General features: G+C 35.1%; 3 protein-coding genes across 6 annotated transcripts in view; all 3 read right to left on the bottom strand.

The window, feature by feature from the left end:
• Positions 1–1,205, bottom strand: part of lzts3a (leucine zipper, putative tumor suppressor family member 3a) — a 19,385-nt gene extending 18,180 nt beyond the window's left edge. For 2 of the 4 annotated variants that reach the window (XM_039661482.2, XM_089130664.1), the window contains exon 1: positions 1,103–1,205. The gene's annotated coding sequence lies outside the window, so the exon portion shown is untranslated. Of the gene's footprint in view, positions 1–941; positions 1,045–1,102 lie in introns of those variants that run through there. The other 2 variants (XM_089130666.1, XM_089130665.1) reach the window with 2 other exon arrangements.
• A 4,524-nt stretch (positions 1,206–5,729) lies between these two features.
• On the bottom strand, positions 5,730–8,474 carry LOC120471608 (uncharacterized). Its single transcript, XM_039661486.2, has 4 exons — positions 8,178–8,474; positions 7,532–7,707; positions 7,219–7,380; positions 5,730–6,193 (listed from the first exon to the last, which is right to left on the bottom strand). Exons 2-4 carry the CDS (start codon positions 7,704–7,706, stop codon positions 5,916–5,918), a joined length of 615 nt encoding a protein of 204 aa, XP_039517420.2. The 5' UTR covers position 7,707; positions 8,178–8,474; the 3' UTR covers positions 5,730–5,915.
• A 1,182-nt stretch (positions 8,475–9,656) lies between these two features.
• ddrgk1 (DDRGK domain containing 1) lies at positions 9,657–18,937 on the bottom strand. Its single transcript, XM_039661485.2, has 9 exons — positions 18,779–18,937; positions 17,346–17,492; positions 16,708–16,829; positions 16,400–16,501; positions 14,477–14,599; positions 12,928–12,966; positions 12,122–12,178; positions 11,989–12,037; positions 9,657–9,898 (listed from the first exon to the last, which is right to left on the bottom strand). Exons 1-9 carry the CDS (start codon positions 18,864–18,866, stop codon positions 9,735–9,737), a joined length of 891 nt encoding a protein of 296 aa, XP_039517419.2. The 5' UTR covers positions 18,867–18,937; the 3' UTR covers positions 9,657–9,734.
• Positions 18,938–19,440: the final 503 nt, after the last annotated feature.

Genomic DNA, 19,440 nt, shown 5'->3' with positions numbered 1-19,440 from the left:
TTCCAATCATATTTCAAATCATTTAAAACCATCATGTTGGACAGTGCGCATCTGAAGCGTCTCAGCTGAAGGATATAATACATTTATCGGCTTACTATTTATCAGAAGATCAAACAAATGTTCTTATTGATAACGATAACGTTAAAAATGAACAGATATCTCTGATACCGATATATCATGCATCCATAAAAATTAATGGTATCATATATTTATATATCTTCAGATGATTTCCATATTAATAATAAGCTAATCACACAACACAACCCTCCGAAGATGCTTTAAAGAATACCATTTTGCATGTCCAACATTGTTGTTTTTTGTAAAAGCACACAATGTGCACATGCTCTACTATTCTATAAACTCTATGCCATTACAAACGATGTGCAGTGGCATCACTGGTCCAGCAGAGCCTCCATTACTGGATCAGATCAGCACTGGCACGTGCCTCTACTACCACAGTCACTCACTCACTGGCATTACATCATCGCTCACATGCTTCATAAATCCAACACACACACTTAAATACAGCGATACACTGTTTAATAATCACCGCATACGCTTATAACTCGATGGCACAAACGCAACGCGATGCGTAAATGTAAACATGCAGTGTTGATGCATCAGACGCTCGCGCCGCAAAGAAAACACACAACATTGACAGGAAAAACGGGAGATTGAGACCTGTACACACACACACACACAGCCCTCGTGCTTTAAAGATGACATCTCACTATATATGCACTAAAACGCATCTTCATCTTTCGAAGCGGCTCGCGCGACATGATCTAGCCTATTAACAAGCATTTCCAGCATCAGTGAATAGGCCTAACGTTAGTGATGCTACTAACCAGTGCTTGACGCGTTAAAAGCCTCGCGTTTGTCATAATAACATCATAATTGTGCATTTAACGACGGGTGCTTAATGAAGATCCAGCGTTCACCTGATCGCATTACATAATGCGTGTTTCTGCTCATGCAAAATGATGCATCACTGAATCCGCATCCCTCCATGACAACAGCAGCATCCAGCGACTCGAGTGTCTCCATCTCTCTCACACACACACACACACACACACACACACACACACACATATATACTCACTGTCTCACCGCGGATCCGTCTGTCCGTGTGTCTGTCCGTTCGTTCGGATGCTGATCTGCTGTAGGACGCGATGCGTTGCCGTTGACGCCCGCGTTGGAGATGAAGTGCGCGCGCGTGAGAAAGGCGGCGCGCATCAGCTGAGAGACACACCCACGTGAGCCCCGCCCCCTTTCGGACGCGGGCAGACACGCCCCCTTCCCGCATATCATTTAAACATTATAATAATATCAAACTGGACATGAAAACTGTAAATAAATAATAAGATTCAATTAAATAAATAAATTCGCTTACACTTTATTTTAAGGTTACAGTGTAGGCCTACTTACATATTTAAGTACTACTGAGAAATAATAATTCACTACATGTAATAAGAGTTAGGTTTTGGTTGAGGATGTAATTATATACATCATTTACTCTTATTATTTACATTTATTCATTTAGCAGACACGTTTATCCAAAGCAGTTAAACTATATAGGACAAAATGCAAAACATGTTTGTTATTAATTCGATTAAAATTTAAATAAACAAATACATTTAACAGTGCAAGAGAATATTTAACTTCATAGAAACTAATTTTAGATTTACCGGCTTTTGGTTACACTTGTTCCACTGTAATTACACATTTAAAGTCCCCCTGTGGTGTAAATCCAGCGTTTAATGTTGTTTATGTGTGTGTGTGGTGTGTATAATACGCTTTAACACACACCATGTGTAAGTTCATTAGTATTTCCTCCTTAAAACTGAAAACGCGTCTCAAAAACACGGTTTGAAATCGCTGGTGTTTCTGACGTCACAAACGACCTGTGATCGTCAACTCTGAGTGAGTGGAGGCGGGGCTCATTCGCATATTCATAGAACCGCGCATACTAAATGAGGCAAGGGTGTCGAGTTACATTCAAGATATTTTATGGCATAAAGATTTTTTCAGTGTCTAAATAGGGGTTGAGGTTATTAAATATTACTTAAAATCAAAAGTTGTGCCTGTTAACAGTGTATTTTTTAACCAACATGGACAAAGAACAATTGTCTCTTAACTAACATTAACAGACTAATAAATGCGGTGAAAATATATTGTCAATGTTAACAAAATGCAACCATAATTGTAAACAGCTTTTCATTAGTAAGACAAAGGAAATAAAGTGAGATCGTAATATTGTTCAAAGCGTTATCTTCATTTAAACGTGGCATAAATGACATCATCAGAACGAATATATATTATGCATGCGTTGCTTTAAGAACAAACTCATGAAACATTAGAGATGATGATAATAAACACGGCCCTTTCAGTGCAAACATCAGCTTTCCTTCAATTCCACATCATTTCTATTCTCCCATTCAGTTCAGAGCTTAATCATGGTTATACGCAAAACTAACGTAGTTGATAAACGTTACATTAATTTTTCTCTCTCCCCATTCACAAATTCATCTGTGACATCAACAACTTCTCAAGGTTACTATGGCGATAGTCTCCATCCAATGGGAGCGCAAGCTGGTGTCATGTGACGAAGGTGAACGAGTCTAATTAGAGCTGAGAAACTAAGGCACGACGTCCCATGATTCCACTGTTACCATGAAGGTTCATTTAGTGAACGGCCCAGATCATTAAAACGTTTCAAGCTCAACTTTGGACAAGAAACAATGAAGATATCTTTTTTTTTTTGTATTTCACACAATTAAATGCAATGGCTTCACCAGACATGACTAAAAATTGTATATATCCTCTTTAAACACAGTGAGTCTTTATAATTTTTGAAATCACAGTGTTTGCTATGTCTCAAAATGAAATATGCAGTGAGATTCATTCAAAAATGCACATAAATGAGATTTATACTCTCTAAATATATCATAACAATAGAATCTTGAGCATTATGAACCTTTTGTATGACATTTAAATCATTTTTTTGCTAATAATATTTTCCTGACATGACATGACAATTTTCATTTGGGGTTGAGCGATTCCTTCAAAGGAAATACGTCATAATTACTCTGAAATAATAAAAATATCAAACAACAAATGTTTAAAAGAGGGAAATACAAATATAGTATGAGACAGAATTCATTTGATTTATCAAGATCAACGTTTGCTATAAAACGTAAAGCTTGTTTGTTGATGCTTTGAAGGAGGAGCAGGTGATTTAAAGGGACAGTGTACCTAAAAATAAAAATGTGAGTATTATTATTATTTAAGAGTTATTTACTCATTTTAATGTTGTTCCAAACCTGTAAGAACTTCTTTCTTATGTTGAACACAAAAGAAGATATTTTATAGGAATGTTGGTCATCAAACCATTTTTGGACCCCATTGACTTTCATAGTATTTCTTTCTTACAAGTAGAACAACTTGAGGGCGAATAAATAAAATAAAAAAATTGCATTTTTTTTTTTTTGGTTGAAGTATCCCTTTAACAGCTCTAAAACCTCTTTTCAGACACGTGACGTTACAAAATAAAAGTTCTTCCAGGAAGCTCAAGGCACACAGAGGATCAGTGTTTGATTCATTTATCCACAGAAATCACAGAAATAACCAAAAGATGAAAAACAGCCCTGAATATCTTTACACTCAGTTTTCATCTTAAACTCTCCCTTTAAAGGTGCACTATGTCATTTTTTAGCCGCTAGGGGTCACTATCCTCTTGCAATAACAAAGGTTGCGTAGGTTGATGACGCAAAGAAGTAAGTGGCATTATGGAACTTGTCGTCAAGCTGATGGATCTAATAATGTTTATGTATGAGTGAATACATTGATGTTTTTCTCATGACGAGTGTGTTGAACGTTACTTTATGTGTTAAGTTTGTTGGCTATATGAGACTACGAGTAAGCTAAATCAACATTCGAATAACACACAGATCATATTCTAACATTTCATCATGTTGAGCTATATAACATTGAATAGTTTTATGTACATTTGCACACCTGTCTAATAAAGCACATGCAACACTCTTGACAAAGACGCCACTCGCGTCTCTGTCAAGTCGAAGTCAGTCGCGGACGCTAGCTCGCGGCATCTTGAAAATGATATAGATCCTTGTTTTAGTTCTGCTTTTGTCCCAAAGTCTGCTTGCCATGGACCAAAATGTTTGAACAAAACAACAACAGTGTGAGCGCCGCTAGCCGTAACGCTGTTGTCCACGACTGTCGCCATGGTTACTATGGTAAAGGGGATATGATGTCATTGACTGGCGACTGGCTCCTTGGTTAAAATCACAATTTTCTCACGATCTCCAGATAGTTGGAAACGTATGGGATACTGTAAGTAATCAACTAAACAAAATATACAACACTGGCCTAGTGGTGTTTGGATATTTTACTGCAAAATTCTTACATAGTGCACCTTTAGGTGAAGCGAATAAGAACTTTTACACCGCATTTCTATTCGGTTCACACCTGGTCAGATACAACATCATATTGAGTTTTATATCATTTCCTCTTAGTTATGCATAAATTGAATATTAAATATGAGTATGCAGCATAAAGGCTGTTGAGTTTGTTTCATTTAGAGCGTTCACATGTAAGTCTGCTCTCAAACTCCTGAAATAAATCGAGTGTGACTTCGATTTGACTTGACTAGTGGTTTCTGTATTTGGTCCGAGAGTAAACTGAGTTTTACTGCATGAAGCACCTCAAGTCATGTTGGAATGATCATACTTACAGAAAAACTACATTTCCCATAATTCATTTCTGGCATTAATAATAGTAGTTGTGCTGAAGTGTAGCCAATATTGAGCCAATATTCAATACTGAACTGAATTGTAATTGAAGTTGCAAACAGGATACAGAATTGTAATTAAGATAATTTAATTAAATATTGTTCAGGTGAAATAAATAAATAAGCCCTTAACAGTTCAATGTGTTCTATTGTTATTTATTTTTATCTGTGCACAAATAACAATTAAATAGAATAAAATCTAAAACATTCAATTTTAATATTTTATATATACATTATATTTAATTTTAAATATTTTAATATTATCCATAAATATGTTCTTGTCAACACACAGAAATTAGGCTATTTTTAAGAAAGAAAAAAAAAACAATTTTTCATTTTTAGAATTAAGAAATTCGTTTTTAATTCATGTATAGCAGCTGTTTTTTTTGTTCACTTAAAAAGTCATAAAAATTTCACTACTAAATTGAATCTTATTGTTAAAAATTGAATGTGATTGGATTATTATGGTAGATGACTTTGATAGAGTAAAACTATTTTGTTTTGGTGCTGCATGACAAAAGTTTGCTAATTGCTTTAACAATATTAGAGAAAAATTTAGTCCAAATGAATTGTGTTTTATCAAAGTATTTGTTTCAGTGTTATTATAGTTAACTAAAACTAAAAAGCATTAAAAAAGGTTGTTGCTTAAAATAAAACAAACGTAAACCGAATTTATTTTAACAAAATAAAATATAAAATACAAACTTTTATTTCAGTAACATTTCTCATTTTCATTAAGTTCAACTTTATTTACTGAAATAACTAAAACTGTTATAAAACAGACATTAAAAAACAATGAAATTACAAAAAAAAATTAAATCCAAACGGAAAATATATTAAAAAGTATTTAAAATATTTATAAAAACTACAGTATCATGCTCTCAATGAAGTTTTGAATTTCTTTGAACTGTAACTAAGTAAATAAATACTTCCTGTCATTCCAATTCTACATCCTGTGTGACCAATTCAACTCAAATTCTCCCTGAATTGCATAAACACCTAATTTTGCATGTTTGTCCGATCGCGTTTGTTTCCCGTCATAAGAAATAAAGTGCATAAATCAAGTGAACCTCTTTACTTTATAGAGGTTAAACTCTATGCGACTTTACTCCTCCCTCTCAGCTCGACCAATCAGAGGCTCCGTATCACTGTCGTCTCCGCCCACGCTCAGGTAGTCACATGACCTGACGGGTTCTGGCCGAGCCTTGATGGTGAAAGCGCACGCCGCGAGAGAGAAGAGCAAACCCAACATCTGGATGAAGAGGCTTTCCCCGGGCATCAGGATGCGGTTCGGCTGAGATCCGGGGTTCCCTCGGTGCAGGTTGTGTTCGATCACACACATGCACGCCACACACACACCCAGCACTGACACACAGCTGACCGCTGAAATAAGAGAAACACACACAAAAATGCTTAAATCTAGATGTATTTATGTTTTGTTTCAGTCCAAATATAAAAAATGCTTAAATCTAGATGTATTTTTGTCTCGTATCAGTCCAATATCAAAAAATGCTTAAATCTAGATGTGTTTTTGTCTTGTATCAGTCCAATATCAAAAAATGCTTAAATCTAGATGTATTTTTTGACTCATTCCGTCCAAATATAAAAAAATGCTTAAATCTAGATGTGTTTTTGTGTTGTTTCAGTCCAAATATAAAAAATGCTTAAATCTAGATGTATTTTTGACTCATTCAGTCCAAATATCCAAAAATGTTTAAATCTAGATGTATTTTTGACTCATTCAGTCCAAATATCCAAAAATGTTTAAATCTAGATGTGTTTTTGTCTTGTTTCAGTCCAAATATCCAAATATTCTTAAATCTAGATGTATTTGTCTCGTTTCAGTCCAAATATAAAAAATGCTTAAATCTAGATGCATTTGTCTCGTTTCAGTCCAAATATAAAAAATGCTTAAATCTAGATGCATTTGTCTGGTTTCAGTCCAAATATCAAAAAATGCTTAAATCTAGATGTATTTTTGACTCATTCAGTCCAAATATCTAAAGATTCTTAAATCTAGATGTATTTTTGACTCGTTTCAGTCCAAATATAAAAAATGCTTAAATCTAGATGTATTTTTGTCTCGTTTCAGTCCAAATATCAAAAAATGCTTAAATCTAGATGTATTTTTGACTCATTCAGTCCAAATATCAAAAAATGCTTAAATCTAGATGTATTTTTGTCTCGTTTCAGTCCAAATATAAAAAATGCTTAAATCTAGATGTATTTTTGACTCATTCAGTCCAAATATAAAAAAAATGCTCAAATCTAGATGTATTTTTGTCTGGTTTCAGTCCAAATATATAAAACTGTGATAAAGTGAGAAATGTTGAAGGTGTCTGAAAACACTTTGGTTTGACTGTAGGAACAATTCCAATCACACTCGTGTTCAGGTGGAGTGATGTCACCTGTGGAGACGTGCAGTGATGTCACCAGCTTGGATTGATTGACAGATGCTCCGAGGAAATCCATCAGGAATGAGAAGCTTGAAAACAAGACGGCGCAGTAACAGAGAGCTGCCAGCGAATACAGGAGCCACATTCCCCATCCGTGCAAACCACCCAACGGACCTGCACACACATCAGAACAATCGAGTCACCTTCATTTATACAGCGCTTTAATAATATTTTAAATAAAGTTGAGTTTCACAGCAACTTTACAGTCATAATAGGAAATTACAGAACAGATGTTTAAAGAAAATCCAGAAGTATTGGATCAAACCTGTGTCGGTGCGGTTCTGGTACGCGTGCATCGTGAAGGCCACGCCGTAGATGAGTTTGCTGTCGGGATCGGAGGAGTTCTGGACCTGGATCCAGTTTGGGTCTGCGATGGACGTGCACAGCGACACCAGAGTGAAGCACTGGCACACGGACGCAGGGGTCAACGCCAGGGTCATGCTGATGGAGAGATGGGGTTTAAAAGCAGCACATTCAGTGTGGAGACAATAAGTCAAGGGAAAAACGCCCATCTCGTGCATCTTACGCACTGAATTCAAATGCTTTTGCACATTTTTGAGTGTTTAAGGTTCATAAACAGAGTAGCTTTGGAGAAATAAAATGAAACACCAGCATTATTACTCCCTGGTGAGTGACACACATAAAGTGCACTTGTGTAGAAGATTGGGGCTAGTTGTCACATTAGAGAATATTATGGAATATTATTGAGAGAGTATCCTACAGAGAATGTAACTTAACGTAGGCTAAATAAATAAACTAGATCGCAACATAAAGCAATCACGTGACAACCCGAACCTGCCCTTTGGTCCAGATCACGTGACAACTAGCCCCGGTCTCAGTACTGTAAGCGATACAAACCATTCGAGGATAACAAAACCAAAACAGAGATGAAATTGAAATAATAATAATACCTGACAGAGTTCCGCGTGACGTCACAGAGTGAAAACGACGTTCCTCAAAGAATCGCTCGTGACATTATAACCGCTATAAAACATTCTCTACGCTAAACAAAGCGTTGATTTTCTGCACCTCTCATACTCGACACGGCTAAAGGTGAACGGATAAGTCCTCAGCTTGCGTTATTTTAACCTCCAGCACACATTTAAGCTAGTGTGGTGGTTTAAAACCAACACGGGACGAATCAACATAAGCAGATGAAGAACACTGCGCATGCGCGGCTCCGCTCACACAACGCCCTCTAGAGGCTCGACGCACACATGCAAGACACACATTCACAACACAACACGAGACGCTTGACTCCGAATTCTTTGATTTTATTTTTTTTTTTTTCCTATTTATCCTAATTTATAACGCATCCTATCCTTTATACAACACCTGGCTGTATTTATAAATCTTTAAAACCAAAACAAAAATGATGTGCAAATAGAAAAGTTTCGCCTCAGGGAAATTAATGTCACGAGCCAAACAACCAGTAGGCTAATTATAATTCCTGCCGGGAATAAAGCAGTCCTCATATGATATGCATGCTTTCTGTTTCTCATTCGATACTGCTAGGGAGAATCTAAATAATAAAGATGATCCGCTAAGGTGAAATAGACAATAAATAATTATTAATAATTACATTTTCATTAGGCTAAAATAAAGCCAACTGTAGTTTGTGATGCTTTTTTTATTAGACAGGACAGTCAACAGTGACAGGGTTCCCAGTTTCTGACCAATAAATATCCATAACTTTTTAGGTTGTTTGTGATAAAGGCCTTAAGCGGTCAGTGCATGAAATAGGCCTATAGTAGACTTGATTCTTGCTAGAAAAATATATTATGAAAAACAAAACTCCATTGATCAGTTTTAAAATCCCCTCATGTTCAGTTTTCCACAGGAGTGAGAACCCTGCCTTAAATGTGTGTTTAAGACTAATGATATACAATCTTCTTCTCAAGCACTCAAAATCCAATTCAGAGTCCATGAAATCATAATTAGCATTTTTTTTGTCTTGTTTCCAGTCCAAATATCTAAATATGCTTAAATCAAGATGCATTTACTAGATGAGTAAAATGCCATTAGATATTATGTCTTGTTTTCTGGGGAAATTAAGTGAGTTTAATGATCTGCCAATGGAGTCAGAAAAACAATCTTGTTTCTGTTTGAATTAACATTATTGATAATTTAGCTTGTTTTAAGCAACAACTCACTTAATTTGGATTTATTTCCCCAGAAAACAAAACATAATATGATAATATCTAGTTAATACATCTTGATTTAAGAATTTCTAGATATTTGGATTGGAAACAAGACACAAAAGCATTTTTTGCAGTGTATTAACTCTGAATAGTGAGATTTAAACCAAATTCTGAAAAATCTCAAGAACTAAAGTCAGAATTGTGAGATATAAAGTTTCCTTTGTTATATTCTTTTACTCCGTGGCAGAAACGAGCTCTATCCGTAGCTCTGCCATTACAGACTATGAATGATATGCTGCATCCCACTGGATTCTCCAGTCCTTTGTGTTACGCTGGTGCGCTGTGGATGTCGGGCGTGAGGTTTATGAGGGTGTTGCTGGCTTGAGCGAGTTCAGAGATGGACACTCTTCCTCTCTGCTTGATGAACTGAGCCACAGCGCTCAACTCCTCCAGGGTGATGTAGATAAACTTCCCTCGGTCGTCGATCACTCCTGGACAAACACAACATTATTCGTGGGCCTCGTGTAGGGTTGCCAACTTCAGAAATGCGGGACAATCGTGGTTATTTACAGGAAAATAAGGGACACTCAAAATATTTGTAGGCAACTGTAGCCCATCACACATCATCATTTCAGGTTTGTATGCATTTAAAAGGTTCTCAGACATAAAAACATTTGTTTTGGTTAACCCCCTGATTATCTTCATTTGGGGTCTCCAGGGACCCGACCTAGACAATAACATTCAATTTTGTAACAGAATAAAAGTTTTTTTTTTTTCCCAAATGTAATTTTACTCTGTTTATTAATGTTTTTACTCAACATTTGTGTAGTTTTTGAAGGATTTATGACATAATTTAAATTTACATAAATAAATTTTAAAATGTTTTAAAAAAAAGTAACTTTTTTTGTAAAATTTACTTTATAAAAGACCCAAATTTCTAAATGTATATAATTTTATATACATTTATATAATTTTACTCTGTTTATTGATGTTTTTACTCAACATCTGTGCAGTTTTTAGAGGATTCATGATGTGTTTTAAATTTCTATAAATAAATAAATAAATAAATATTTATTTATTTAAAAAAAACAGCATTTTATGTAAAATTCACTTTATAAAAGACCCAGATTTCTAACTTTCATTCATGGAGATAACATGGATAATTCTACATGGTTTAATGTAAGATTTGTAGGCAACTGTAGCCTATCACACATCATCATTTCAGTTTGGTACGTTTAAAAGGTTCTCAGACATAAAAACATTTGTTTTGTTTAACCCCCTGATTATCTTTATTTGTGTTAACACTAGTTATCTTTTTTTTTCCCCACATGTAATTTTACTCTGTTTATTAATGTTTTTACAGTTTTTGGAGGACTTATGATGTGTTTTAAATTTCTATAAATAAATAAATATTTATTTATTTAAATATGCTTTTTACAACAACAAAAAAAAACAGCATTTTATGTAAAATTCACTTTATAAAAGACCCAGATTTCTAAATTTCATTCATGGAGACAACATGGATAATTCTACATGGTTTATTGTAAGATTTTTTTGGAAAATGCAGTTTTAAAATGAAAAGAAAAAAGATAGCTATAGAGCTCCACTATATGCTATATGCTATTTGCCTAATCAAAATATATCTTTTCACAAGTTTTTCCAGTTGGATTCATATGTAAATATTATAAAATCACAATTATAAAATTTTCGTACTAACAAGTTTTTCAATAATGTTCCACTATAATTAGAATCAAACCTCAACAAGATGTTACAAAGAGAAATGTTGGATTTCAATCATCTGTTTTTAATATAATTCTACAATTTTAATCAACATTTCAGAGGGTAATCAGACGGTTGTACTATTCTATTCTAAAACTAATTTTTATTTTTTCACATTACACACAACCTATGGTTCAAAATAATAGCATTTATCTGAAATAAATGTATAGAGAAATATCTGAAAGCTTTTGTAACATTATAGGCTACATGCACTAAATCAAAGAATTTAAAGAAAGAGTGAAGACATTTATAATGTTACAAAAGCTTTTATTTTTATTTCGGATAAATCTACTTTGAACCTTCTATTCATCAATTTTTTTTCAACATTAATAATAATCAGAAATGTTAATTGCCACCAATAGCAAACCACAACCAATTCCCCACGGATTCCCACATTTTTTAAGGCTGTTATTTGTGAATATATGAATTAAGACTTTAAGACCAGCAGAAACCATAAACTGCATTATAAAAATAGTACAGATGTGCCGATATCGCCGATACCGATAATTCTTTATATTTGAAAGCCGATAACCGATATATCGGCCGATAAATCTAAACCCAAGTTTTAATATAATTTTTGAGAGCCTGACAAACTCTCACCATTAAAATCCACGTCCCAAACACACGATAAATTAATAAAACATTATTTATCGGCTTTTATATCGGCGATAACATTAAAAATGAACATATATCGCCTGATACCGATATGGTGGCCGATATATCGCACATCTCTAAAAAGCGAGGTTGAGGAACTGCTGTCTATGTGAGTGTTTTGCATCAGGATGAAGTCACACACTCGTACCTGTAAGGGAACCGTCTGCGATCAGGTCCTGAAGTCTGGCAATAGCATCCTGATGGGAAGAAACACATCGCAAAATCAGCTTGAAGCACTCCAAAGTGTTCTGAAGTCAGACCTGTGAACACTGACCCCTGACCTGTGTGCGCAAGCCAAAGTGAGACGCCAAGTCCTCCAGCAAAACCACTTTCGATTTCTGAGTGGGAGACAGAAGTGAACACAAGAGCCATTAATATAGGGTATCATATAAACGATTGTGTTGTTAAACCAAAATATATCCAGACTCCTTCAACATCTCACATTATCACAGTTTAGAAAATGCTAATAAAATATGACCATAATCAGTGGATATTTGACTGGTTATGTTGAATATCTGTCAGCTGGTAAATTGAACTACACAATTAGATAATACCAGTTTAGCTCAACCAGTGACCAAGCAATGCTTCATGTTGTTCAGTGTGTGTGTGTGAAGAGCATTAGCGATTACAGAAAACACACATCATCAGCTCAAAGTGTCACTTTTGGTCACATTCAGTGTATGAAGCATTTCTGGTTATAATATGTCACAGTTTGCTTTATTTTGCTCTCCTCACTTACATCAATGAACTATAGTGTCCTGCACACACTAATGAAATTATATATTTGGTGTCTGAATAATATTTGGTATGCTTCACATTATATATTTACACAAGATGTGCGTCACAGTTTTACTATTTTACTATTTTTCAACACCTAATTGAATCAGAATCTGTTTTGATTTCCATAAAAAGACTGATTCATTCGATCGCTTGTTTAAAACGCTTCATTAAAGTTGCAAATACAAAGGGACAATTATAATAAAATATCTTTAATTTGTACAGCATATCATAGTGTATTATAGCCTTTCAACTCACACATATGAATGCATTAACAGCTTTAATCTGATGTATGACTGACAGACGTTACCTTGACGTACTGGATGAACTCTTGCAGGAGGTTGCGAGACTGAAAAACACAAAATAAAAAATTTAAAATCGGACAGATTTTGCTTTACATTCATATTGTTTCGCCTTAAAGGGTTCATGACGTGAAAAATCCAGCGTTTAATGTTGTTTGTGTGTTTAATCTGCTTTAACACACACCATGTGTAAGTTGATAAGTGGACAGCATTGCTGAGTATTTCCTCCTTAAAACAAAGACTGTCTCAAAAACACGCTTTGAAATCGCTGGTGTTTCTGACGTCACAAACCACCTTGTAACCAATCAGATCAACGTTTTTACTTAAAAGCGTACAGGAGAGAGAGAGCTTCTAGCAATGTGTGTGATTTACATCGATTTATGAGAAATCTATTAGGGCTGGGTATTGAGACAAATTTCACAATTCGCTTCGATTTCGATTCGATTCAATCTTGATTATTTTGGATATCAGTTCCAATAAATGGCCATTTTTCTTAAGGAAATCAAATCTCTGAACTAATGCTGTAAACTATGGGAGTCTAGTTGGGCTTCATTAGCCTAATATGAAGGTAATAATGAACTGTTTTGTAGCTTTACAAACACTTAAATTACACTTTTATTTATTTTTATAATAAGAAGATTATATGAAATATAAACATTTAAATGGTGGCTGTCATAAAAACTTGCCAGATTTATTCAAATATGCATTAAATATTGAAGAACATTAAGATTATAATGCATATGTAATATGGTGTATATATTTAGCAAAATGCTCCTCTCTAGAGTTATTTTTTCTAGCTGACTAACGAGTTTATGTGGGTTTTCTGAGGTAAATATGACGATACATTGATTACAAGCTGTTTAACTGACGTCTTTCCACGGTTGAAACGCTGATTGAGCGAATCAATGTGACATGATCCGGATTTGGATAAGTTGTCCTCTATCTTTAACACACTTTCAGATGCTCATTCATGTTTATTTGGCGCTGTGACTGGTATTATTAAGCCGGAAGAGAGATCAGCGCTGCTGCTTCTCCAGAGCGATCTCACGCCACAGCGACAAAACACTATTTATGTTTTTGAATTTCTAAAGAAAATGGACGTAATTTGACAATTGAGACTTTGTTTCATATCAATAGTAACAAAGGACAAAGATTATTGCGATTTTTTTGGATGCGCGCAGCCGCGATACAATGATCCATTCATTCAAATGAAACAGGATGACTAATCGATTCTTGAGATTTAAGAATCGATATCGGTTCGTAAAATTGAGAATCGATTAATATCGAGAAATCGCTATTTATTACCCAGCCCTAATATCTACAAACGCAAACAGACAAAGTGCCGTAAAATAAAGACCTAAATGTGTGTTTCTGACTGAAAGAAGACATGTTATTGAAGACAAATATCCCCAGATCAACCAGTGAAAAAAAAACCTGCCGTGTCTCGCCTTAATAGATCAACCAGGAATGACCCTAAAATGACCTTTCACAACCTTTGCAGGTGTTCACGGATACACAGTTGCAAACACACTCCCTCCCGCGCTTTGAGGAACGCACCTCTTGCTCGTCCAGCTCTTCTGCTTCTCCCTGGTCCTCGATCACGAACGCCTCCTTTATCCGCTGGTACTCCTCCTCCTCTCTCTTCTCCTGATCCTCTTTGGCACGACGCAGCTCTTCCTCCTGTGGGCGACACGTTTACACACGGTTACTGATCTGTGTTGCACATATAAAGCATGTTTTTGTCTTGTTTCCAGTCCAAATTTCCAAAAAGTCTTAAAATTAAGATGCATTTACTAGATGTGTAACATGCCATAAGATATTATGTCTTGTTTTCTGGGGAAATAAATCAAAATTTAGAGAGTTGTTGCTTAAAAAAAAAGGTAAATTATCTGACAATGTGTTCAGTAAATTGATGTTAATTCAAACAGAAACAAGATTATTTTTCTGACCCCATTGGCAGATCATTTAGCTTGTTTTAAAGCCACAACTCCCTAGAAAACGAGACATAATACTTTACTTATCTAGTAAATGCATCTTGATTTAAAGGAGTAGTTCACTTTTGAAAAAACTTTTGCTGATAATTTACTCGCCCCCGTGTCATCCAAGATGTCCATGTCTTTCTTTCTTCAGTCGAAAAGAAATGAAGGTTTTTGATGAAAAAAACATTCCAGGATTTTTCTCCATATAATGGACTTCAATGGGGTCCAAACGGTTCAAGGTCCAAAAGAGAGTTAATATGCAGCTTCAAATGTCTTTAAACGACACCAGACGATGAATAAGGGTCTTATCATGCGAAACGATCGCTTATTTCAAAACTTATTCCAAAAATGTAACTTTTCTAAGGACAAACGCTAGCCTTGCTCTATTCTCTGAGGCGCGTTTGTAACGTCACGTAATACGTAATTACGTTCAAAAGGTCACGGGCGACGTAGCCGGAAGTACAGAGTCAGTGTTTACAAGTTGAACGCATAGGTTGAATGATACGCATAGTAAACGCCGTTTACAAAAAAAGGAATTAAAAGGAAAACGTCGCCCGTGACCTTTTGAACGTAATTACGTATTACGTGACGTTACAAACGCGCCTCACAGAATAGAGCAAGGCTAGCATTTGTCCTAGAAAAGTTACATTTTTGGAATAAGTTTTGAAATAAGCGATCGCTTCGCATGATAAGACCCTTATTCATCGTCTGGTGTCGTTTAAAGACATTTGAAGCTGCATCTGAAACTGTTATTAACTGTCTTTTGGACCTTGAACCGTTTGGACCCCATTGAAGTCCATTATATGGAGAAAAATCCTGGAATGTTTTCATCAAAAACCTTCATTTCTTTTCGACTGAAGAAAGAAAGACATGGACATCTTGGATGACATGGGGGTGAGTAAATTATCAGCAAAAGTTTTTTTAAAAGTGAACTAATCCTTTAAAGGGGTCCTATAATGCCCTTTTCATAAGATGTAAAATAACTCTCTGATGTCATCAGAGTGTGTGTGTGTGTGTGTGTGTGTGTGTGTGTGTGTGTGTGAAGTTTCAGCTCAAATACCCCACAGATATTGTTATGTAGCTTGTTAAAATTATCACTTGTTGAGTGTAAGCAAAAAAAGCACAGTTTTTGTGTCTGTCCCTTTAAATGCAAATGAGCTGCTGCTCGTGGCACAGGGGGCGGAGCTTCAAGAGCTGTGTCCTGAATATTTCAAAATCTTAGTCAGACAAAGATGGAGACACTGAAGAAGTGACAACATAGAAGCAACAGGACATTTCTAAACGGTTAGTTGGTTATCTTCTAGTCATATTCTGTTTCCCGGGGGCGGGGCTAATGTAAATTTTAGGGTTGGTGATGTCACTAACCCAGAAGAAATGTCACGTCACTAATTGACTCAATTAAGTTTGAAAATGCATTTTGATTTAAGAATTTGCAGATATTTGGACGGGAAGTAAGAAAAGCCTTTTCTGCCAAACAGGAAGTGTAACGCGTCCACGTGACCTGTTTCTGCTCCAGCAGTTTCTCCTTCTCCTCATCTTTCTGTCTCTCCTGATCTCGCAGCTCCTGCATCTTCTTCCTCTCCTCTTGCTCCTCCAGCTCAGCCTAAAACACACACACACACACACACACACACACACACACACAGTGAATTTTGTGTCATTGATAAACAATCAAATCTGGCATTTTGCACACACACTCGATCTGCTTCACAAAGGAAAACTCGACACACGAACACAGTGACACGTCACAAACATGTGTTGTGTTTTATTACAAATATAAATAAGTGAGCATGAGTGTGGGGTCGTGACCTTTCGCTGAGCTCTCCGCGCCTGCTTCTCCTCCAGCTTCCTCTGCTTCTTCGCTCCCACTTTCCCGCCGGCTTGAGGACGCTCCTCCGACAGCGGCTCGTCGGCCTCCACGGGGCTGTCCTCTGCGCACACACACACACACACACACCATCAGGGTCATTGGGGATTTGGGTCACGATTACAAATCCAAGGAGTTTTAACAACAAATCTTATATCTGACTAACATGAACTAATATAATGTGATCAACATGAACTAATATAATGCGATCACAACACTTGAATCGTGGCACATTCAGGTAAGTGTTTTGTATTAAGAAATATGTGAATGAGTGCAATTAATTAGTCACACATTTGCATAATTTTCACTGGACATTGGATTAAGCCAGGCTCTGATTATGATATTTTAATATTTCACACAGAGATTTGGGATTCCTCATTTCATCGCTCCATAAACCAGAAATGTTTTTAAAACAGCGCTTTATATCATACAGATTCAAAGCAGCTTCATATTAATAAACAGGATAATTACATAATTAATTACATACATTTCCACAATAATATTAATAATTAGGTTTTATTATTAATATAGTGCCATATTGTCGGATGCCCGCTGATGTGTGTGTGTGTGGATCGAGTACCGTTGTCCGATGCCTGCTGTGCCCGCTGCGCGCTCACTCGGCTGTGCAGGTTCCTCCGGCGGCGGGGCATTCCCGCGGGACGCTCCTCCAGGGCCTGCGGACGCGCCGCGGCTCGAGACGCCACATCCCGCCGCTCCTCGCGGTCCGCTGACAGAAGAGGAGCGCAAGAGATCTGGATCATCAACATCCACCCGGAGTTTGCCATCACTCTTATTTGTTTATTTTAATCAAACTATTTATGTAATTATGACAATATCATTTAATTATGCATGTATCTTATTATAATTTATTTACTTGTTTATTTTAGTCTTTTTATTATTTAAATATCATTTATTAACTTGTTTATTTTAATCGTTTTTATTTTATATTATCTATTAACTTATTTTTCTTATTTATTATCTTAATATCAATTTAATTATTCATTTTAAAAAAATTACATATTAATTTTTTATATTATTTATTTATTTAAATATCATTTATTTACTTATTTCTTGTAATCTTTTGTATTTATTTTAATATATTAACTTATTATATTTACTTTAACAATTTATTTACTTATATATTGATATATTTTTATATATTAATTTAATATAATTTAACTTATTTTATTTCTTTTAAATATTTAATTAAATTTAAATTTATTGACTTATTTGAATATTTTTATTGTTTGTTTTAATATTTTTTACATTCATTTTAACAATTAATTTACTTATTTATTATATTATTTTGTATTATTTATTCATTTTTACAGTTTTGTGAAAACACTGTTCTAGGGGTTTCATAGACATTTTGAGAGGAATAAAAGATTTTACAAAATTAGAGTAAAAGTGAAAACTAAAACAGCTCTGTGATGATATTTATTGTGAAATCGTTAAATACATTTAAAATATTCTTCACAGACTTCCTGAGATTTATTTTTTCATCCAGTAAACCTCAAACGAGTTTAATAAGAGTGTGTTTTGATTAGGGTTGGGTATCGTTTGAATTTGAACGATTCTGATTCCGATTCCTTGTTTCGATTCCGGTTCCTAACGATTCTCGATTCCGATTCTTTTAAGAGGCAGGGTCAAAAAAGTTTAGCTAACCTTGCTAACCAATGGCCTTTCTGAAGGAAATAATCCTTTCTGAAGGAAATACTCCTGTCACAAATACTCCTTTTGTCAAAAATTTTGCATTTTGCCGAGATTTCGTTATTTTTAGAAAAGTGAAGCCACACTTTGGATCGCCGACGTAAGCTACTCATGTTCGACTCACGTGGTGGTTTCGACTGTGAATATCGAAACTAGGAATCGAAATTTTAACTTTTGAACGATTCCGGGAAAAACGAAGTTAGTCTCGGTTCCAATCGATACTCGATTCTCGATACCCAACCATAGTTTTGATCAGTAATAGTGTCAGGTTATGGATGCCAGCTGCTCCATATCTCCACTCACCTTCCTCAGTCCGTCCACGAACTCTCACAGCGAACACGATCAGGACGAGCAGAATAACCGCAGCTACGATATACAAAACCACATCCATCTCGTCGATAAATAAATAAAACGAGCACTAACTCCGCTCCTATGAGCTCTGTGCAGAAAGAGGAAGTTGACGTTACTCTTGATAGCGCGTCACTTCCGTCTCACAGCGCGACCCTACAGGCGTGGAGGAACTTAATAAATATACAGGTGAAACTGGAAAAATGAGAATATGGTGCAAAAGTTCATTTATTTCAGTAATTCATCTTAAAAGGTGAAACTAATATATTATATAGACTCATTACATGCAAAGTGAGATATTTTTACTTATTTATTTGAATATAATATATGTGCTTATTAAGATTAATATTTGTATTATTTATTTGAATATAATGCATTTACTTATTTTAATATTTGTTTTGATATAATTTATTTACTTTGTATATAATTTGATATTTTTTAAAATATAATTTATGTACTTGTTTATTTTAATATTATTTATTTCCTCATTTAAATATTTCTTAATATTTATTTGAGTATAATGTATGTAATTATTTATTTTAATATTTTTTATTATCCATTTTAATATCAATTTTACTTACTAATTATTTGAATATTTTGTATGGGAATTTGTTTAT

Source organism: Pimephales promelas, chromosome 4, assembly GCF_988280905.1.
Source record: "Pimephales promelas chromosome 4, fPimPro1.hap1.1, whole genome shotgun sequence".
Lineage (NCBI taxonomy): Eukaryota > Metazoa > Chordata > Actinopteri > Cypriniformes > Leuciscidae > Pimephales > Pimephales promelas.
Note: the sequence above shows the minus strand (reverse complement) of the source record. Positions and strands in the feature narration are given on the sequence as shown.